The sequence below is a fragment of the Varroa destructor genome, unplaced genomic scaffold (genome assembly GCF_002443255.2).
Source record: "Varroa destructor unplaced genomic scaffold, Vdes_3.0 BEIS01000006.1, whole genome shotgun sequence".
Taxonomy (NCBI): domain Eukaryota; kingdom Metazoa; phylum Arthropoda; class Arachnida; order Mesostigmata; family Varroidae; genus Varroa; species Varroa destructor.
The window spans coordinates 657,474-680,706 of record NW_019211459.1 but is presented as its reverse complement, the minus strand read 5'-3'; the positions used below and the strand labels follow the sequence as shown (position 1 = coordinate 680,706).

General features: G+C 40.0%; 1 protein-coding gene and 1 long non-coding RNA gene across 5 annotated transcripts in view; one reads left to right on the top strand and one right to left on the bottom strand.

Moving 5' to 3' along the window:
* Nucleotides 1-7,704: 7,704 nt before the first annotated feature.
* On the top strand, nt 7,705-18,505 carry Vps53 (vacuolar protein sorting 53). Of its 4 annotated transcripts, none has more exons than XM_022812231.2 (17): nt 7,705-8,914; nt 9,121-9,205; nt 9,311-9,441; nt 9,669-9,795; nt 10,090-10,244; nt 10,510-10,575; nt 13,514-13,685; nt 13,871-13,977; nt 14,277-14,420; nt 14,731-14,977; nt 15,259-15,378; nt 15,587-15,733; nt 15,996-16,277; nt 16,514-16,660; nt 16,782-17,171; nt 17,458-17,667; nt 17,889-18,505. In XM_022812231.2, exons 2-17 carry the CDS (start codon nt 9,140-9,142, stop codon nt 17,997-17,999), a joined length of 2,622 nt encoding a protein of 873 aa, XP_022667966.1. In that variant the 5' UTR covers nt 7,705-8,914; nt 9,121-9,139; the 3' UTR covers nt 18,000-18,505. The 4 variants fall into 4 exon arrangements, with proteins under 4 accessions (XP_022667966.1, XP_022667968.1, XP_086848515.1 ...); XM_022812232.2 differs by having other exon boundaries at nt 7,707-8,914; nt 16,782-17,102; XM_022812233.2 differs by lacking the exon at nt 9,121-9,205.
* The window catches only part of LOC147754706 (uncharacterized), a 54,485-nt gene continuing 45,668 nt past the window's right edge, over nt 14,417-23,233 (bottom strand). Inside the window, exon 5 of the long non-coding RNA XR_015329869.1 lies at nt 14,417-14,645. This is a non-coding gene — a long non-coding RNA (uncharacterized LOC147754706). The remainder of the gene's footprint in view (nt 14,646-23,233) is intronic.

The following is a 23,233-nucleotide window of genomic DNA, read 5'->3' as shown; positions in this document are numbered from 1 at the left end:
ATATATAAGAAACGAGGTGAAATTGAAAAATAATGTACGGTACCTATATATTATAGAATATCGTAGAACGTGAAAGGGACCACTAATATGATTACTAAATAGATACTCTTAGACGCTTTCTAAAACGGCTAACAAAAAAAAACATCTGTAGTAACAGCAGAAGTGGTACTGCATTTGGCCTAATTTATTTTCTGGGGTAGGCATTAACCTAAAGCATATCGGCCTAGTATAACCACTGACCTGTTAGTGGAACAGCTTGATAATTTCGATCACTTAAAAACTAGTTTCACATAGACATTTGATAACAGCTGTAGGAAAGCCATGCTCACATTTCAAGTTAAGTGCGCTTTTCCAGGGTTCGAAGCTAAATGGCGTAACCCACTAGCGATCAATGTAAAGAGCCACATAATTACCACAAATCAACAGAAGTCTCGAAATACTTTCCACACAGGACTTTTGTTCGTCGTTGTTAAGCATCTTAAGATATAAGCATCCACAAACTATCGAAAGGGGCGGTCAGCAACTCTTCGACAGCAGTCGTAACTTCTGAAAATTCTATCATCTCTAACGTGAATTTATTCTGTATATATTGACAAACAGACATTTACTTTGCATTTGTTGGCCGTGTCTCTCCCTCAATGTTACGTCCAGTACCGGGATTAGACATTTCACTATACGACTGGGTCGCAACGTAAGACGAAATTTGTCCTGGATCAGATCCGAACCTAAACCAGCACGCCTCCCCCCCCCCCATCAATCACGTTTAGCCAACAAACACCCTACCTACTACGCCATTACCATGAGAGCCACGTTTATTCCACAGACTTTGGTTAAGTCTATGGATGCCTAAGATGAAGCAAAGTTTAAACTGTTTATGCTACTATCTATCTAATGTGCAAATAGACGGATCATCTTTAACGACACTGAAAACTTTTAAGTATTGAAGGTAACGATATCGACCAACGAGGCAGCACTAAGCATAATTCTAACAGTAGACCCAATGTCGCCAAGTGAATCGTATGAAAGCAAATCCATCAGGTTCACGCCAATTAATAAGTTATAAAAGTGATTACAACTTCCTATTAATATTAATTAAGCGTCTAAATGTTCGTGGTTCTAGGAAACAAACCAAATTTTTCTGGCTTTAGTAAACGAAATGATTTTTTATAAAAACGTTGCCTTTCCTTCATTTAAAAGCTGAAAAGTATTTTTAATTTAAAACAATAAAAGGATCAAGCATAACGTACTTTTGCAAATTGAATACAGGGCTTGAATACAAGTCTTTGTCCTCAAGTAACCGTGTAGCAGTTTCGATATTTTGATACAAATACCATGCTACAGCTTCGGTTATGGTGCAATATAGTGAAAATTTTGCTCACCTTTGGAAACGCAGTCGATGTCAGGCCATATTTAAGACAAACATGTAAATGCCAGTTGATTCATGAACCGCAAGCGATTATCATAAAAACGATCTCCACCGATAATAGTAACCAAAGTTGCGAGCTTAAAACATGATATGATACAGTGATAGCACAATGACCATTCCTCTATGTCAAATGTAAGTATTCGATGTCTTCGTTAAATGAATCACGTTTTTTAAAACTGCACCTTTGCACAACGTGCTTCTGAATCAAACCCTATCTGAACTCCACGCGCCCTTCTTTTTGCGTTTTGAAAATACGAACCTGATAGTTTACATCAACGAAGCAAACAAAACAGAAAAAAGCCCGACACGAAATCAGTCCCATTTCCCTAGATAAATTACACTAAACATATTGTGGTTGTTTGTATGGGCCGCTAAAACGAATGTTATTAATTACTGAATGAATGTTTTCTTTTTATTGAAATCAATTAAATTGCGTTTTTTAAATTAGAAATACATCTTTTAGCCCCAAAGTTACGTCGACAAAGTGTCCGCAATTCTTTAAAATGCTTCTTTCGGTCACAAAGATGCACGACATAGTTCGATTAACATGCTGAAGCCTTAAAATGACCGACAGCGTGACCGCCTTTAGACTAGATTAATCAGATAAGGTTGTATTTAACAAAATTCCTCTACAACCATCGGAAACTCTGTCCATTCGGTGTTGTTTTTGTAAAAATAAATTCGTATGCACGACTACGTATTCAGATGTCTTTCGTATAGTGATAGAGGTGTCTATTTATTTTTGTCTTCGTTGTATGTATATATATATATATATATATATATATATTTCTCAGCTTTTTCTCAGCCGATTATTGCACCGTTAGCACTAGCTCAGTTCTTTTTACCATTTAATGAGGCCTGTCTCATTATGACAATTATTAAAGTTGTATGTAACTACAGGTTTTTTTTCATTGAAAACGTGCGTAGTTTTAGTGGATAGTCCATGTGGAATGATCAGATAGATTATGATAAACGAACCTACGCTGCAGAAGGAACTGCCACGGGCCTATCGGTATGTTTATCGAGTAGTCGGTATACCGTGGAGTACATACTTGTTCTGTAATGTAATTATTTTCCAATATCTGTTATGAGCTTTCGTTCCTTAGTCAGCCGAGACGGTTCAACGATATTTCATTCCTTTTGTTACATAAGTTATAACTTTTTTGAGATGCTGTTAAAAGTTCTACGTTGTTAAATGGAGTAAAGTTATTTTTAGGTTTTTTATTAAGCACGGATAGAAGGCGGCAGTATAATGGAGCAACGCCGTAATTCTAAGGATGTTTCGGTTCACTGCCTGGAGCTACAAATTTTCTCAATATTTCTCATTATTTTTATATTCCTTTTTAAACTAATAACCCCTCTCCTTTAAGTGCTAATGAGATGAGTCATGCTTTTTAGGATTACTAGGGTTTGCTTATTTATAGCCAATACATAAATTTATCGCTTGGCTAAAATCTATAAGCAAATTCGCTAATCATCTTGGGAGAAGTTAGCAATGCTCAATTCATTCATAACCTTGTGTACGTACTTCCTATTTTTAGTTGAATCTATCAGATTAAACAGACACGAACATTTTAAACAAAAACATTTTGACTAACAAATTATTGACTGATACTTGACTATAAACAGGGAACTTTATTTTAGGCAGGTAGTTCAACTTTAAAGGCTCGTTAAAGTGTGACCACCGTTAATCGCGTGATCATGTATGCTAGAAGATAGCAGAATGTATAGTTGAGCAGCACTGCATTATTTTATTACCGAAATAGTAACAGCGTCAATTGAAAACCGAAGTGAAGCCAACGTTATTTGTAGATTAGCATAAATTTCATAAATACTTTGAAGAATATTTCATTTAGCGCCACATATGTAACACGCTGCTTGCGGCATGATTCATGTCGTGCATTGCTCAGTTTCATAGGATACACAAGTATAAAAAAAAAAACAGCGAATCCGCTATTTGACAAATGATATAGCGAATTTTTATACCCATACACAAAATAGACACATTCCTATCACTGAAAAAATTGTATATACTATTAAGGATGTTACGTGTATTTGTTCAAACTCATTTTTCCACACGAAGTCCAAAATTAATATGCGGACTCGAAAAGCCTGATCGTCATTTATGCGAATTTGAAAGATCGATTGGTAGACTTAAGTTTCTGGGTCCCATTTTTTTTTTTATCTGCGAACCAACAAAGCACGGATCAATTTGAAATCTCAAATGCAGCTTCAAGTGACTCTTGTTATTTCGCCTCATAAATCTCGGAAATTATTATACTTTGCAAAGCAGTGTCGCCACTTTAATTGTTTGTTATAGTTATGGGTAGAAGAGGTATACATGTATCTATGCCAAGTCCAGACGACCTCTCTAAAAGTCTCAGAGACTAAACGTGGACAAACTTATGATACAATCCTCCAGTGCTTATTCAAAGAGCACGTAGTTCTAAGATAGAATGAACATGGCGATCAGCGCACTAGTCAATAGAAAATGACTCAGTACTTCCATCTTGGCCGTGATCTCGATGCTTTGTATATATAAAATGTGCCCAGTAAAATTTTCCGACCAAATGCCTACCCTCTTTTTGTACTAGTTGATCTCATCAATGGAAAATGCTTCATCTCTAAATCAGAGTAGCAAGCTTATACACAACGAATCACCTTCCCTAGGTGATAACTGATCCTCGCTCAGGGGTTCTTTAACATAAGTTGCTGGTGATGCCATCGTATTGTTAGAGTCGAATACGCATGCCAATCATTTTAGAACCTCTCACTAATGCTATTATTATTATTATTTAGGATTTTTTTTCAAATTGGCATCTGAAAATCTGACAGTAGATACTAGCACAAAAGTGCCAACAATGTTCCTTTTTGGCTAACTTCAGGCTAATAAAAATATTTGCTTTTTTTTGATGGCTAGATTTATCATTGCGGCCACAAGGTTATGCTGGGCCATTCACGTACCCAATGAAACAACAGTTCACAGTGGTCACCCTATATGTTCATATACACAGTTCATAAGCCCACTATAAATACTAACAAACACTTAGTAACACAAGCGAAAGTTAATAACCTGTTGTCATCATCGTCAAGCGTGTTATCCATCGCCGCTTTCTAGCAAAGGGAAAGGTCCGCTTGCTCCGGGCCTTTCTTATGAGGGTCACTTCCGGTTAGTAGAGGCAGTTCAATCGGCGTCGTCGTCACCGGATCGCAATCTCAAAACCCCACTGTGCAAACATTGGAGCAGCTAACGCTCTGATAACTGTTCGGTTCTTGTCGATTTATTCTCGAATATTCACGAATGGTTAGCACTTTTTCGCGCGACAAGTTTTCTACTACTGATTACTACTCCATTTCGTACTCAATATCCTTTATCTACTATGATTAACCAGCGTTCAATTAGTACGTTTGCGGAGCATCCAAATTGAAGCGGTACGATACGAGCGAAACCGCAAGACGCTCTTGTTCCAGCGATCACCAGAGCACAATATAACAAATTTACACAAGCACACGCTCGCTTGCTCACTCACTCACACACACGTTGTACATACACGTTTCTCTCTCTCTTTCTCCCTCTTTATTTTTCAATCTCGCACAACTCCGACGGTATCGTTTTTTAAATGAGCCTTGCTTTCAACCTCTTCTATGCGCACATATTATGACGCCTCTGAGCGAACTTATACAGGACGGCGGCGACGGCAGCGCGTAGCGTTGCGTTTGCTGCTACGTCGACAGTGGCGGCAAAAATCTCTCACTACAATGACGCGGCGAGCCTCCTCTGTCTCATTCAACCTAGCGCAATTGGTCAACGAATCGACCGTGTCTGTCCGCACGTATTTTTGTGCCTTGTGTGCCACAAGCCTACGAGCGTGATGACGACACCGGCTATGGCGACAACGACGGCAGCTACAGCTACAGCGGCAGCGAAACTGTTGCATAGACAAACAAAGAAACCAAAAGGAACCGATCGGGATGGACTATTGTTGCTCTATTATGACCGGCTTATCGCACTTCGTTGAGCGTTCGTTAGGGGTCCGTAGAGAATTAAGTTGAGGTTTGTAACGTTGATTATATTGTAGAATGCACACAGACGCTGTTATTCCGTTTTTGTTTACCCGATTTTAAAATCACCTGGATAGGCTCAGATCTAGGTCCACTGGTAGCCTTTAACAGTTCTGGTTTTCCACACACGCACACACACTCACACATACACACTCACACACACACACACACACGCGCGCACGAGCCTTAGTTTCGACGATGGCCTCACTTTGTGTTGGGGCTTGGTGGCTCGGATAGAGAGTGCGGAAATGAAGGGAGGGGCGTATTCTTTACGTTTTTCGGAAAACGTGTTATTTCCTGAATCACTCGGATTTCTTTGCACGAAAATCGGCGAGCGGTCTATTTAGGTAGTCTAACTTCCCGCCTGCTTTACACCTGGGTACTGTGAGCTATTCACCAGTCCTTAAGTCCTACTTCGAAAAAAGTAAAAGTAACGATGATGTTATCGTTGTTGTCGCAAGGTGTAGCACTTAGAAGCCTTACAACATTACCATAATGATGACAACAACAGGTCGTTGTTGTTGTCTAGAGTATATCAATGCTCAGTTGTTCTCCTCGTTGTCGCAGCCGGAGCATCCACGCATCTTCATCGTCATCTAACAGTGATCACAGTAATAGTAACAATAATAACATCAATCAATGTTGTTGTTGTTGCTGCTGCTGCTGTTGTTGTTATTGTTAACCGTGACAGCGCAATAGAGACGCTATCAACGTCAGCTAGAACAGCACCTCGAGCTGAAGAAATGCACCGTTTTGCACATTGGATAACGTAAACAAGGCGGGGCCTGCTCACAATTTCCGACACCACGAATTCAAACGTTCACTAGTGATTGGTGCTAACAATGCCGAGATACGGACGGCGAGCGAGACTCATGAGAGAATCTAGTGAGCCCCAGTGGATTGGCGGGCGATGCAATCGACAAGGGTCAATCAAGGAGCTGCCGCAGCCACCGCCACGAACAACAATTTCCGCCACTATTACTAATACAGTACTTATATTATTTGTTATTATGACGACTCCTATTACTGCGAGTGCTTTGCAATATAAAAGTAAGCGTTGTAGCAGTAGTAGGTAATGACGATTCTACTACTAGTGTTGTTGGTTTGATGGGTGCTGTCGCATCGAATAACACGGGCAGAGTCAGCCGTCCTCTCCTTCCTTTTCCTCCGATCTTTTTACCGCTCGACTTACGTTCGCTGCTGTTGTGGCACGTTTTTTTGTCTCGCGTCTTAAGTCTAAATAGTGGGCGTCTTGTCCACTTTGGCGACGTCTTCTTTAACCGAATCCAATGAAAAGGCTAGTCGATTTCGAGCGCACATTGGGCGCGTCAGATGAGCTGCTGCTGCGTCGCTGGCGGCGCGGTTAGCCCGCTGCCAGCGTCGACTGGGCTGCATTCGCCAGGTAGCACTGATCCCACATACAACATACACTTACAAAGGTATACTGCTGCGACAAAACACGACAATCGCTACCCTATCGCTGCGACAGTTCCCGACAATACAGTACGATGATGATGACGACCATCACCGGACGACGATCGAGTAAACGAGCCTACCCAACGGCGTTCATTCGAGCTGCAGGCGGTAGCAGACTCAGCAGCAAACACAAGCGGGTTGCCGTAAACAGTCGCTGGAAGCTCTCTCGCCGAGGTAGTAGCAGCGGTGATCGATGTGCGAACAGCTCTTATGTCGGCAGGCACTCTGCTGATCGCTGACGGGTGGATCAAGCATAACACTCACTCACCCGCGTGCCAAGAGCTCACCACCCTACCATTAGATTTCTGCTGCTGTTGCTGCTGCTGCTGCTGCTGCTGCTGCTACTGGTTGTGTTTTGAGAGTCTTTCTCTCTTTTGCTTCTCTTTGTATCCATTCAACTCCAAGATGGATGCAGCAGCTCTGAATGTACGCATCGCAATATAAACAAGCACGGAGAGTGCGGGCGGACGGTGAGCGGGCCCATGATGAATATATCCGTACTAAGTGGAAATCGCATGCGCAGAAAGGTGGATAGTTCAAATCAATGCGTAGCTAGATAAAAAAAAATACTTTTAACTATTTAGTCACACATGTTGTAACTGTCTAACTGTGGGCAAAATAATATGTGTGTGAAGAATAATCAGCAACTAAATTGCACGTCTAATGTTAAAAAGAATAGCTAAGAAAAATAATAGTTTAGACTAGAGGTACCAAACTGAATGGACGAATGAGCAAATCTAGATATTTATTCAGGAATAATCCTGACATCGTGCGACGCTGGAATGATCGCTGAATTAGAACCCGTATTAAAACCCGTGCCCTTAGAGTGTTCTTCCTCTACACCTACAAAGTCGTACGCGCGTACTTGCTCAACCGTTTTCGTGACTCATATTGCCTGTGAACTAAGCTGTTTCAAGCCAAAAATCGAACAGAGATAAGCGGCCAGATTTTATTATGGAGGAAGCTGTTTTCGGTGTTTTTTTCAACGTAAAAGTTTAGCGGCGTTCCCAATACCGTTACATATACACGCATCAAAACACCGGTCGTCCCAGAGTCACAAACAATCCGACCTAATATCTGCCGAACGAATAAATGCATTAACCGTGATTGAATCAGTATTTACCTCTTTACTCGAAAGTCAAGTAATAACAGGCGTCTGCTTCGCTAACCCCAACGGTTTAGCGCAAGTGCGCCTATCCCGTTTGTTACAAATAATCGTATACGCCGAATGCTGAAAGTGGACGTGAGCTGTTCCTATTTGTGGTGCTCTTGATGGCCTATTGTATAAAATAATTAGCGCAGGTTTCGGGTAACCCAAACAAAGAAAAACGATGATTAGGATAAAAATTGTGCTTAACAGGATCCCAAGGAACGCGTAGAAACGAACCCCGAAAGAGTGCTCAAACTTCATTTAGTCTTGATGTGTTTTGGCTAAATGCAATGGAGTGCATCCCATCGGAGAGGTGCCCTGTTGTCAAATCGAACGTCAAGTCCCCCTTGTACCATAATAAAAGCAGCTGTTGGCTTTGCGGCAGAGGTTTGAGTGTTACTAACAGATGGCTGAATGTGTCTGTACAATTTATATGGAAAAGTTGTTTAAACGACAACGTAGGTTAAAATAATCGTTTCTTTCTATAGGGGCACTTAAAAGAAAGGGCAGCGTTCGTTTTAGCAAACACGGTAATTGAAGAGAAAAGTAGAATCTTATTTATCGAGATCAGTTGTTCATGTTGATCGCTCCAAAGGCTTACTATGACATATTAACAACGGAAATATTGTGGCGCCAGTTTGGATTGGCGGAGAGCCCGCATCACTGGACGGTATAACTGTCGACTCGCTGTGAAACCATCTGATGCAATGTATGAAATCTAGGAAGTGCTAAAAGAATCTGGGCTTAAACAATCGATTGTGGTAGTACACTGCTATCGACTGTATTGTCAACTAAGACCGGTAATTATTAAACCCTGTCAAAAGCATTTAGAATGAAGCATTGGATTGAGGTGCAATATTCGTATATCACGTTGGGATCACATCAGCTAGATAACATAAAGCTGACTAGTAAGTTAGGTTACAGATTAGAACTGATTATAAATTGAAGACTTAAATTATACTCGTCTAAAGGTTTCTCATTTTTCGGATTGTTTCATGAAACTTAGGTTGTACTACATAGGCACGATGAGTCGTGAAGATATTCTGTATGCGACTAGCTTCCCTCCAGAAGTACAGGCTGCGTTAAATCAGGTATTAGTGCTTGAGAGATCTATCTTATTTCTACGTGCTAGACTTTACATAATCTTCGTATATTAATAGATAGATAGATAATAGTAATTGTTTCTTCTATTTTAGGTGTTGCCTTCCAGTGACCCTCTTGACCAAGCAGATTTTGAGCCTGTCGCATATATTAACTCTATATTTCCCAATGAACAATCTTTAGCAAACGTCGACGACGTCATGATTATGTTGCGTGGCCGCATTGGGTTAGTATATGTACTGTATTGCGTGAACGCAAGATCGAAATACCAGTGGCAAAACATCTGCGTTTGAATTTCACAAATCTCTACTTACATACCTCTACCAAAATCTAAATAAAAAAAGCAAACTAAAGTGAGCAAACGTAAACCGGTTCGAGACGGTGCCAAATGTGAAAGTGTATCTCATATACGAACAGGCCAATTTCAATAAGCTTGCATATTTTTCTATTCAGGGATTTGGACGAGGAAATACGTGAGGTAGTACGTTGTCAAACTACACCCAATGCAGATGGCCGTACATCATTAAAAGAGGCACAAACTGCCCTTCACCACCTTTTTGCTTCTGTTAAGGATATCAAAGTAAGTAAAAAAAAAAAAAGAACAGCTGATCGAACAGCTTTCAGAAACGTAGACAAAGACTGCGTGCGTGCTCACAGGCTCGGCCTTCGGGATAGCAGCAAAACTCTGTCGGGATAGTTTGGAACTCTGCTAGACAATATGCAGTGTCTGGAGTCAATCGAATCTTATTCTTCTTACCGGGTCTACCTTCTACATAATTCATCTGTGAAAAATAGAGTGTTAGAGGCAACCGAGTTGAGACACTTTGGTCTCAGATCAATAATACGCTATATTTGATTGTATACGGTACGAAAGGAAAAAGCAGATTCGTCAGAGAAGCGCGTAGCAGAAATTACTCGTGACATCAAGCAGCTTGACCATGCCAAAAGACATTTGACAGCTTCAATTAAGACGCTACATCAGATGCAAATGCTTATTGAAGGTGCAGATCGGCTACGTGACCTTACAAGGTGAGACAGCTCTGTAAATAGTCTAGTTTATAAAATGAGATCTCACAAGTTTATATTAGATAGAAAAATGTTTATCTTAAATTATACCAGCTTTTGTTATAGCGATTTAGGAAATAAATAAAAAAAATATGATTTGGCCTTCAAGAACGTTTGGAGCCGCCCTTCCAATGATTGAACCCATACATAGACAGCCGCTTAAGCAAAGCAGCAATAACTACTGTGTTGTGTGTCTTTTTTTAAGCATTTAATTTTATCTCATTTTCAGACAACGAGAATATCAGGGTCTTGCTCAACTTCTCCAGGGAGTAATTACAGTCCTTGACGATTTCCGGTAGGTGAAATTTGAGTGAAGAATATAACGTTAAAACAGTGCAGAAGAATAACGACCTAATTATTTTTTATGGAGGGTTTGACACGTATATTATACGCAGAATTAGCAACATTAGAGCGTAATGTCCTACCTACGTGGGCCGTGTGTAGGGTCCAGTCTCGCCGATTGGGCTTATCCTTGTTGAGATCACTATTCACTAATATACAACTTGCTCTAAGGTTCACTCCGATTCAGCCTAGATCTTCATTCCACGAACCACCTATTAATGAGGATACCTACCTGCAACAATTACTAGCACTGGTAGTGCGTATGTGTCTGCCCGGCCGTGGGATCCGTTTTTGATTTCTTGCGCTTTTGAATAGTTTATCTTTGTCATTTTTTCCAAGGACATGTATTGAGAAGTTATAGGGGTTCAAATGCTATTTTTAAAAGACACCTTTGTCAAGGATTGGTTCTGTTGCCCAATTTTTTCTTATGTTTTCCCAGTGTTTTACAATTTTACCCAATGGTTTCCAATTTTTTACATTGCGTCTGTGGTGGACAAATTGTCCTTAACATCAATCGAAAATTTTGCGATCTGAATCGATATGCTATATATGCTTCTATACCTAAAACTACTGTTGCACGTGGAAAAATCGGATGCGGTAGACATACTCCATCTTAACTAACGATGGCGTGCGGAGACGTAGTGTAGCCTTCGCCGCAACCCTTTTTGAACAGCATCGTATAATGGCAGTCACGCACATTTTCGTACACGTCTTACTGTATTCGGCAGTTTTTCACTGCAATTTATCACGCTAATTGGAATACAGTTAATTATTACAGCAAACTAACACATATAGTTAAAAGCCAATTTCCCATGTCTGCTTGTTCGACTGCGGTCATCGTCACCGTTGCCACTGGATACCACAAGCAAACTGCAAGTTCTAAGGGTCGCGAAGGCTCGCGTATTTTTTGCGTAATTTTCTCTTCTGACTCAATGGTATGATTTGTTTTTGCATAGAAATCTAAGTCGAGGGGAAGGTTCTTTTTGGCGCGTACCAAAAACGACCGTTTAACAAAGAATGTCGATGACCACCACCATTGTCCTAGGGGCTCTGTAACAACGTCGCGAACATTTATACCTATGCGATTTACGTAAGAGTAAAATATAAGCAGAAGCATACAGGGAACTAGATAGATCATCTGCACATAGCCGACCAAAAACATTTTAGCGTAATAATTTTTATAAAGCTTCAAGTAATTAAGGAATACTATAATTAAGGAAGAAAAATTACTTTAATTATTGAAATTTACATCTAACTCATCGCTTTGAGTTAAGGGTCAAGCGTTTTTGAACTGAATGCCGTATGCGATCAAATGGTAATGTCTAGTTATTTGCAATGTCTGATAGTCAAGCGTGGTTCCTTAAAAATCAAATTTTAGTTCGTGTGTTTAGAATATTACAATCCGAGGTACTAATGGTTTAAACAGTGATAGACATTGAAAACGATATTTCCAATAAAGGCGTGGAGCGCCCATGTGTCATCTTTCAGGCAACTGCCGAAGTTCATAGAAGTATGGCATAGAGACATCAGTTAAGAAGTCAGTGATTTTATAAAAAAAAAAAAAAGAGCGGTTTCCCTTAAGAAAACGAGTAACTAAGCAAAATACAATTTAAATTTACCACGTTTGAATGTTTACCTTCGAAAAGGAAGTAAGAAGAAAACTTTCCACTGTGGTCGCAGATCCAGTGGTGTTTACGTTAAGCCAAGATCTAATCTCATCTTATTCAATTCTAAATAACGTTTTGCTCGACTGTATCGTAATGCAAGAAGATGTTGCTGTCTGGTGTAGTTACCTAATAATATATTAGGTGACCGAAGCAGTGATCGAATTATGACACTGAATCGGACGACGACGTACGTTTTCAGAGATATCTGCGATACTACCTATTTTTCTTTTAGGTTTATTTTTCTTTTAAAGTGGGATACAAGCTTTGAGGCAGACAGAATTAGTATGCTCGGACGCTGCTGTGCGTATTCTGATACAAAATTTTAGCTCATTCGATTGAGCGGCGCGATGTGCCTATATTTTAAATATTCATTCATTATTGTGGGGATGCGCACGGCAGATGTTGTACGAAATGGCTCTTTCCTCTTCTGAAGATCTGTTTTTCTGTTGTGCCCAGCTTTACCTGCTGCAGACAGCGGATAGCTTCGGAAGTATACGCTATATTTTTTTATTAAACAGATGTTGCAATCAATGATTGCTGTTCGCCTATTTTTCGGTTCGCTATCACACCAGAAGGCACCAGCAAAAAGTGCTTAATTTCCAATCTCGGCGAGGTATTCGATTTTAGAGCAGAAAACTCTGCTAGAATACTTCTCTCAGAGTTTCGGTCCATTGGTAATTGGACAGTATCACATGAAAATAAGAAACTGTAGTTTAATGCAGACAGTAATAGGCTTTCAATCATAACCGAAGCTTTCGAAAGAGACTATTTTAAAGCTGAAAAACCGAATTAATTCCATTACTTATACTTTGATTGCTATTTACTTGCTTGCAATGAGCGGTGGAAAAGAAACGACAGTCTTGTAATTATCGCGTTTTCTTAATGAAAGAAGTGCTTTTAACACAATCACTTATTGATTTTCAAAGCTATGTACTTCATGTCATTTTCACACAAATTTCGATATTTAACAGTAATGTGGTCAGTCAGTAATTTATGGTGTCATTGGATGTTTCTCCTTTAAAACTATGTCATTATCTAAAGGACTGGCATGTAACAATTTTTGAAATGACCCGAAGTATATCACAAATTGGAAATTGGCTAGTTCGTCATTCCGTCACATAATAAATGATTTGAGAAAAAGGCAACCAAGAGGTGCTAGCGAAAAAATCATTCGTTTTTAACCGTTTTATATTATGTCTGCTTATTTAAACGTTGTTCCCCTAGGCCTCTTATGGCAATACCACAGATTGCCGCACTGGCGGGAGATGTTGCCTCAATTCGTCGAGTTTTAGCCGACCAGATTTCCGCTGAACTTCGCGAAGGCCTGGCAACAGGCCGAACTCCGCGCACCAATGTAGCTCATGCGTGTGCCGTACTTAATCATCTTGAACCGCAGGTGAAGTCGACGCAAACGCTTCAATATTTTTTCTCTACAAAAGGTGCATTGTAATTAGCAGCGCATGCTTATTAGACCACAGTTCTGATCTCGTTAGTTAAGGTTTATTAGGTACGTAAGGCAGGTTAAGGTACGTATTAAAGTGATATACTGTACCAAATGACTCCTTTTTCCGGTTCGATCAGGTTCGACGCAAACTTATCGAGTGGTTAGTTAGCGAACAGTTGTCGGAGTATCGTGTGCTCTTTCATCTCGACCAAGAAATGGCTTGGCTAGATCACATCGACAAAAGGTATAGATACAAAAAGTTCCACAGAGAAGAGCAAAATTAAATAGCAACTCACTTTTCACCTAAGACCAACCCCAGACTACTTAAAGGTAGCATAAAGAAAATTGCATGACCATGTTAGGCCGAAGATAATTAAGTTAAGCTATGAAAAATCGGTTGAAAACTTGCTCTCTTAATGTGTGCACCTATAGCAAATAAAGTCGACGACCCTATCATTTATATAAAGGCAAATTATAATATGGATGCCTAGTATATGTCGTAATTAACCCAGGTAATATTTTGGCATTTCTAATTTTATTTAGATACCAGTGGATCAAGAAGCACCTGGTTTATTTTGAGGAAACGTTGGGCGGAGTGTTTCCACCGGAATGGGAAATGACTGAGCGGATCGCTGTGCATGCCTGTGAACTTACACGAAAGCAGCTCGCTGATCTTATGGCACTGAGGTACATGGCACTCGTAAACATGTTCTCTTTATTAACAACCTCACATAAAACAGGTAGAAGGACATCAGGTTATATAATATTTACCTTATGTGCTTCGTACTGTCCATTGCGAGTTTTGTCAAGTGATCTTTTATTATAGCCTGTCGGACGCTAAGGACGCTCTACAGTTTAGTGCGCCCGACGCAAAGCAATACCGCATACTGTTCAATAGTATCAAGCGACAAGCTGAAAAGCAGAAAAAAAAACGAGAAAAATAGATTCCGGTTTTAATGAAGGTCCCTTGTAATATATCTCACTACGTCCGTTACAGATCGTCACAGCTGGATGCCGGGCTATTAGTAAATGCTATGACAAAGACGTCCGCTTTCGAAGTGTTACTGTCAAAGCGATTTACAGGGGTAACCCTTCGTACTACAGGCGAAGACAAACGATTGGGTTCTGAAGACACTTCGAATGAGGGGACTATTCCAGGGCTCGCAACAGCAGGTGGCGACTCGGAAGCAGGCACTAGTCCACTTAATAATAGAGCGTCATTCATTGATAGAAATCCTTTCAATGTGAGTACAGCTGAAGCTTTATTCGTCAGATGCGGGTATTAACTGAGTTTGCGGCGAAAGTTATTAGCTTAGGATACGAGCCAAGCCACATCGAAAACTCACTGTGGCAAGAAATTTTGTCTGCATGCAAGAAATGTACACTGAATATTGTAATCCGTTTAATAAATGTGTAGCACGTACCCGCACCACAAGTGAAGATACGGCGACGGTCGTATTGTCGATAAGAAGTGTTATGCGAAATGTCTATTACATAATACCCCGCGAATGATTGGATTTTACAGGGCCTGATCTCTTCCTGCTTCGAACCGCATGTACACGTCTACATGGAAACAAGAGCTCGTGAGCTGGCTCAAATGATAGATAAGTTTGCCAAGGAAGCTGAGCAAATGTTACCGCCCAAGGTAGATATGTCGAAAAAAAAACAGCGATAATCAACTTTTTACTGTCCTATGTTGAATATTTCTGGTTTGTTCGAAAGGTTAGAAGATGAGACAATGCGTAGTAACAACAAGCTCCGACAGTTGTAGTGTATTCTTTTTATAGAAACGCTGCAAGTATTTAATGCATTGATTGCGAAATACAGTCTTTTTTACGGAGCTGCTCTTTTAGGTGGATGGACAGCCGGCAGCCACTCTTCCGTCGTGCGCAGATCTGTTTATATTCTTCAAAAAGTGCCTCGTACAATGCATACAAATGCCGGCATTCCGTGGTCAAGGACTGGTTCTGCTAAGCGGCACATTCAAAAAATACCTCCGTGTAAGTGAAGAGCTATCTTGAAGAATTCTAATTGGAGCTCAGGCTTGTAGTCACGTAAGGCATACGTGCAATACGATGCAATTCCTCATACTCGAGGTATTCAAGGTATATGTATTGCAAAATCTTCAGAAATATTGTTGTATGGACGTGACGATATCTACGTTTAGAAAATGTCTCATATCTGTTGCAAGTTCCTGAGATTTATACTTTGTAAATTCTGTACTACAGCCGTATGATTTTTATATTTTTCTTTAATTTTCAGGAATACGCCAGTCGGGTTCTACAAGCTGCCTTACCAAAAGGAGGGAGCAGTGCGGGCAGTGCGCGACCATTGCTGGCCAATTTGCAGACTTTGGTTGAGCAGTCGGGAATGACTGCGGGAACTGGTTTGGCTGGCCTTGGGGGAGTCGTGGGCGGCGTCACAGCTGGAAGCGGATCAGGAGGACCAAGGTACACTCCTGGTGAGATTTGCCAGGTGTGCGGGGTCCTCACAACCGCCGAGTACTGCCTAGAAACTGTTTTACAACTTGAAACCAAGCTCAAGGTACATGCTGTAATATCATATACACGGTGGACCTATAACAATCATTGTTAGGTAAAAAGTGTTTGGTATGCACTGTTTATTTAGAGAATGGCACAGGAAAGACAAATAATGAACTATTTGTACTAGAATATGTTCGTTTAAGATGAATAGTGGTGTTCCGTATCGTGAAGTATTCAATGTTATCAGTGTCAAATTTGATAGATATGCGGTGCCATTAAGTGATCTGTGATTTTCAGGAGAAGTTGTCTTCACCAACGCTGCAGGATGAGATAACCTTCTCGTCAGAATTGGATCTTTTTCACGTGGTGGTAAACCAATGTATACAATTACTCGTTGCAGACTTAGAAGCAACCTGTGAACCTGCATTTGCCTCAATGCTGAAGGTTTGTGGCTGGCCCAGTAACACCTTAGTCAAAAAAGTAATTGTACTTAGCAGTAATATATGGTACTCACCGTTGGTTCATCTATTATATATACACTAATATAAAACACGCAAATTTTCAGACAAACTGGGCGTCGCTGGAGGCTGTAGGGGAACAAAGTCCATTTGTGAATGCCATCGGCTCGCATTTGTCGCACAATATGACGCTTCTTCGCGATGCTCTTGCTAATTCACGCAAGTACCTAACGCAGTTCTGTGTCAAGTTTTCGTCGGGTTTTATGTCGAAGTATATTCATCATTTATTACGGTGTAGACCTATATCATCTGCGGGCGCGGAACAGTTATTGCTGGATACGCACGCTCTTCGAACACTATTACTTGAGCTTCCCACGCTCGGCGCACAGACAGCGAATCTTCGACGAGCGCCCGCTAGCTATACCAAGGTAGTAGCCAACCAGCTGTCAGTTAGGCCAGCAGAAATCAGGAAGGAATTTAAAAAAATCCTAAAAGCCGTAGGTGACATTAAGCTACGTATATGAGTATATATATATAAACTCATCTGAGTTTGTTGTTGAAGTTGTTTAAGTATGAGTTTAATTGGCAATAAGTAGATCTAAGTAGTTCAAACTGGTACGACACTGGTACTGGTTGTGTTACTTCTAGCGCGTAATGTTTGTTCATTAATATTCTTCAGTAACTTACGTGTGGTAGCATTGCCTGTGTATAATGTAGATTTGTGTTTCAATAGGCGTAAGGCTTGCCAAATTCAGTAATGTATATGCTGCTTGCTTGTTTCAGGTGGTTATGAAAGGCATAAGCAAGGCAGAGCTTATTCTAAAGGTTGTATTAACGCCGTTAGAGCCAGCAGACGTATTCGTAACAAATCTACTTCGACTTTTGCCTGAAACAGATCTAACTGAATTTCAGCGGATACTTGAGATGAAAAATGTTCGTAGGCATGACCAACCAGCATTGATCGAACGTTTCAAAAGAAAAGCCGGCCCGCAGGTAAAACTTAATTTTTATTATTAGGTGCCAGTTTTCACACGAGAAGTTGATAATCACCATCAGCTATCTTCGTCAAGGTTTTTTGATGGCCTGATGCAAGCCTTATTATGTTTCCTTGTAGCACAGGCAGGTTTTTTCCCGTATAGTCATTATTATTGCGTTATTAATGCGTCATCCGCCTTATGAAAGTTTATTTGTGATTTGTACGGTATTCTTTCAAGGCAATTGTCTCAGCGTCAACCGAGGAAAAGAGCACTGGTTTGTTCTCAGTATTGAATCAGGAGAGCGGACGCATTATGCGACTTGAGAAGTTATTAAAGAAGAAGTTCTAAGCCAACACAATAACGGTCGTTTTATGTATCTAACTCTGGAGCATGACGATTGTTATATTCTGAGTAGGTAACACGATGTTGGAAAATTACGTTAGAAGCACTTTTTTGAAAACAGAACCAGCGAAGTACAGTAAAAGGTGTTAGCTTTAGAGACCTCTGTTCTGAACATGATCGTTGATTGTTGAAGGCCCTAAAAATGTACAAACATATTGGATTCTTACTTGAAATTAATAAAAAAAAAAGCCGCTAATATATATAGAAGCCAAATCTGTATAATATATATATGATAATGAAACGAAAAAACAGGTTACGCAAAATCGTAACGCTAGACCATTAATCTTTTTTGATATTTTAGTATATTCCAAGGTAGAACTAAAAAAAGGACTCAAATTGCCGTGTGTAATTTACCCTGTTGTAAATAAACGTAAGTTTTCATTAATGTTTCGTAAACAACTATTCGCCGAATAAAGTAAAAAAGAAAAATGACATACTCCACGTGTAGAGTAGCATTTGTTCTGTTCCTTGTCTAGTTAGATTCTTCTTCAACCCAGGTAACGATGACATTATTATATCAGATGTTATAAGCATTAGAGTTATAAAGAGTATTTTTACTGCAGGCTAGCATTATGGTTAGTGTGTGATTAGGTAATTTTTTAAATGCACTCTCTCGCTTATCCCTTTACTACAGAATGCTCATGTTCGTATCGAGAAAAACAATAAAAATAAAGATCATACAACAAGCTAGTCTATTTTCAGAAAGAAAATATAGAAAAATTATCACTTGCCCTTCCGAATTCGATACATCATCTCAATTGATTAAAGGAACACATCAGCTTGCCAACAACAGCCACTCCGTTAAACTAGTTTAAAATGTTATAATCAAATAGGTGAATATAGGCCTTGTAGACCTTGTAAAGCGTTATCAGCCACCCTCAATTTGGATTGATCGACTTAGCAGGAAACAGATTGAAGGCTTGAAATGCTGAATACGCAACATAAACGAACATTAAGTGGTATATACTGTAGATAGATAGAGCAACAGATGCCACCTTGCTCTGATGTGTTAGCAGCGAATTCCCGGAAAAGCGTTTCGAAGCATGTCTTTTTTCGTACGATGTAAAAATGCTGGAGAAGTGCCAAAAGAAACACACAGCTGAATTGCAGAATTACGCGCGTATCGTGTACGCGCCGATCGCAGCTTGCTACAGAATTGACCAACCAGCGGTTTCTAGGCTTTTCTCCCAAAATTTTTGATGACCAAATTGCGTCATATGCTATAAAGCTGAGGCTCGCTCGACAGTTTGATGCTGTATATACGCATTTTCATACATTGTCACATACAGCGAAATAATATCGGCTAATATACAAAGAGCTCGATAGAAACAGAATGATCTTTTATATAGCGTAGAGGTAACGTCACTGTCTTTAATAAATCAGGCGTACCAGGTTTAGCAAAAAGAGCCACTGCCATTGGAGAATAGATTCACTAGTAATCGATAATGACTGCCGATAAGTTCAGGCTGTACGCTAACGCCAAAACCAAAGTGCACATGCCCTTGGCTAGGCAACCCGGGTTATGTCTCTATGTTAATTAAAACATTCATCATTACAAAAACTACCAAACTGATGCGTTTAAAACTCGGCGAAAGCATATACTCCTCCTCAGGACTTGATTCAATGCCCTGAAGATAAAATAGAACACAGTGGTTTCCTCCTCGTCAGTTTATCAGGCAGCTATAGCCATGGCTCGGGCGTTTGTTGGCCTCTCTTGGCGCTAGGTGGTAAGACTTCCGTTGAGATATCATGACATTTTTTGACATGATTTTGAGACATCCTTAAAGGCGTCCATTACGGATCTATTTAATTATGGACGGAGCTTTCAAGCGTAGCTGAATAGTGATATACGTATTGCTACGGGTCCTATTCGAAAACGATCGCGTTCTGTCAACACTTGCGAAATTAGCGTTCCATCGCAGACAGTTGTTTATAGTTTAGACCCCAAGCTGTCCACTGCGATGATGTACTACTTTTTACAAACAATGTACCGTCTGGTATTGTATATATGTAACTGCATAGGATGGTATGCGGAGAGTAAGAAGAATGAAAACAGTTTGAAACAAGTACGCATATAGTATAGGTCGAAGTCGCTTATTATTATCGACACGGTGAGTTTACCATAGATAGATAATATATATATATATATATATATGTTTAAGAATATACCACAGGTAGAGCATATCATATAAGTCGTATGTATGAAACTCGCAACACAATGTCTACAAAACCAGAGATTAAAGGTTCTATGACTGTACGGAGGTGGAAGACTTAGCAAACAGATACGTGAACGCGAATTCATTAAGCCTAGGCCAGATACCACATCGGATTACTCATGCATTAAATCATGTGACGTAATTTGCTTCAATTGTTGCATATTGAAATATAGCGGAATGAGCAGAGCATGTCGATAAAGCTATGAATCTTATATCACTTAGTAATAAATTAAGATCATTTCGCAACTATAGATCTTTTTTGCTACGTCATCTTCGTAGCCGAAGAAACTTATGTATGTATCAAGATATAGAAGTTAGTGTAAATTGTGCAGTCTGCAAACATTCGCAAAGCCAAAACTTTAAGCGCGTTTTTTTTATTGATATTTGGACGTAATGCCCGCAGGGCACATAGAAAATTTGACATTAACCAATGGACACTAAATTAGAAATTAACACTTATTCACTAGACGTTGTTCAACAAAGACGTTGCTGATCTTGCTTAAATAATATGGGATCAACTTTTTTGACAAACGTTATGCGGATCACTTTAAATTATATGTAGTGATTTGCTTGTCAGTATGGGCCACTTATGTAGGCTCCATAAGTGGTCACCACTTGGAAATTTGCGACAAAGTCTTTGGTTTCGAAGGGTTTCATTTGATGACCAAGTAGAAACGACTGCAGCAGAGGATGTCTATTGCGTAGTCTTAATTACCAACCCAGATATTATCAACAAGCCAGCTCGGAGTGATATACACGTAATATGTGACTAAAACCTCTAACATAACGAGAGACTGATATCAGACTGATATCCGAAAAGCACACACATTTAGGAAACTGTTCCCGTCTGTTCGTCTATCTCAAAAACCAGTAGCTTCCTATAGTTTATATTTAACGTAAAATAACAACCAGTCCTTATTTTGGTATATTAGATAAACAGATAATCAGCAGGAAATTTAAACAGCTGCTATATTAGTTCAATTTCACGCCCTGATTAAACTTGTTACTAAAAAAGTCACAATCAATATTGCTGAGCCATTCCGTGTAGTTTTTACCGTCGTACAAACAAGAAAGGCATTTTGTCAAGGCATCTTTGCTTTTCAGTAGTCTTCCCGTGCATAACAAATAGATCAATCACAAAAACAACTACAGGCCAGTAACGCATAAAGAAACTGTTTAATAAAAAAAGACGCCGACATCGCATCTTTTAAACGCAAGAATACTATTAGAAAAGCTCTTGGCTTTCCATAACAATGTAACTACCTTTCTATAGAAAGCATCATGAATCAACACCAACATAGCTTTACAAACGAAAAAAAGATTGGATAATTTATAGTAATATTAATAAATCGTTATATTTGTTCGATTTTAATTTTTATAAGGAAGTCTGGGTGAAGCTGGGGTATAGAGTCCGTCCCCGTGATAGCTAAGTGGGTAACGCACCTACGTGCTAATCTTAAGACACGTTACGGTCTAGGTTCGAAGTCGGCTATAGGCATACTTCGTTTCGTGCGGGGAATCACCGTCTGATGAAATGCCTGTCAGGGACATCAAACGCAAAACTCGAAAAATAGAATGTGTAGGAGGCCTACCCGCCAGTCGGTATGTTGGGGGTTCCTTACCAAGAACCTAGACTCTCACCATTTTATGGCAGCGACAAAGTTTACGATTGACCAAGCTTGGCAAAGTCGTCGGATTATGAAATGAGGAGCATGAAACCGGAAAGTCAACCGACCGGTTCCTGTTTGAAAATGAGAACGGTACCGTCGCCGTGAGAAGCAGGCCATTATCGAAATAACCGTTGGTACTGATAGCTAAATAAGTAATCATGGTCAATGTGGCTCGACCGCTGTGTACCAGTGTTGAAGGAGATTTTACGAACAAGTAATTTTAGTAAAACAAGTAAACAAGCGGCGATATGCGATTCGAAATATCGTATCTGGAGATTGAACACTTCAGGGCGGGAGGGTGCCGGAAACGTACTACGATGGTGCTAGAGCATTAGGACAATTTAAAGATTACGCAGCGATTCCACCCAGCCGTTGGCACACTGAAACGCGAAGGGCCTAGTATCTAGGGGCACGCAAAGTTTGCGTTAATCTAGCATGACTGGTAGCGATAGGCAAAAAATAAAGAGCCGCTAGAGCGAGCGCGGTTAGAATATAAAAGCGTGGGCCTGCTTTCTAAATCGAAAAAGCAAGAAGTGATACACAAATGTGCTATTTAAATCTATAAATGCGGAATCTATTTCTTAAAGTTCACAGTTATTAATAGTTAGTTAACAGTTATTAATAGTTAGTAATATTAGCCTGGTATGCAAAATGCCGGATCCGAGTCTTTAGATTCGTGCCATGGAATCCTGCAAAGAGGTCACTCTTATGTCGTTTGAATGCAACAAGAAAGCCAAGAGGAAAAGAAGTCCGGAAGACTAATTCGCATCTCTAGTCTAATGGCGTTGCTATGTTGTTGTATTTAGTTCCCTCCGCTAAGCGACCCAGTAGAGTGTAACTCAATTTCCACAGCGCACAAAAAGCCTACAATCGCATTATGAAGAATGTTTCACCCACGTCACTGTTATCTGGTGAAAATATAGGGCTGTGACTCTATAACACCTTGATTCATTTCCCCAGCAAGCTTTATCAATCCCAACAACATTTTAATCGATTTTTAAAATTCGTCATTTCACCCCGAATACTAATTGTTATCGAAAAGAGCCAGGTTGCTACCATTTGTCGGTTAACGAACGACTGAGCTGCTTCATCAAATTGAAGTACATAGTAGTAAGGTGCAGGATAAAGATCCTTCCATTATTTCTAATTAAATTGCTGTTTAACTATTGCAACCATATTAAAGTACTGCTGCAAGACCGTCCTGGCAGAAACCGCTGAAGACCGTCCGCGTGTTAGTCGAATCATTGACAGCGATGCTATTTGTGATGATATTAGGAACCGTATGAAAATGCCT

Bases quoted from the DNA above. Each gene is read 5' to 3' on its own strand.
- Vps53 (XM_022812231.2), top strand. From the start codon at position 9,140: ATGAGTCGTGAAGATATTCTGTATGCGACTAGCTTCCCTCCAGAAGTA. The intron at 13,686-13,870 runs GTGAAGTCGACG...CGGTTCGATCAG, and splicing joins TTAATCATCTTGAACCGCAG to GTTCGACGCAAACTTATCGA. The intron at 14,421-14,730 runs GTACATGGCACT...CGTCCGTTACAG, and splicing joins GCTGATCTTATGGCACTGAG to ATCGTCACAGCTGGATGCCG.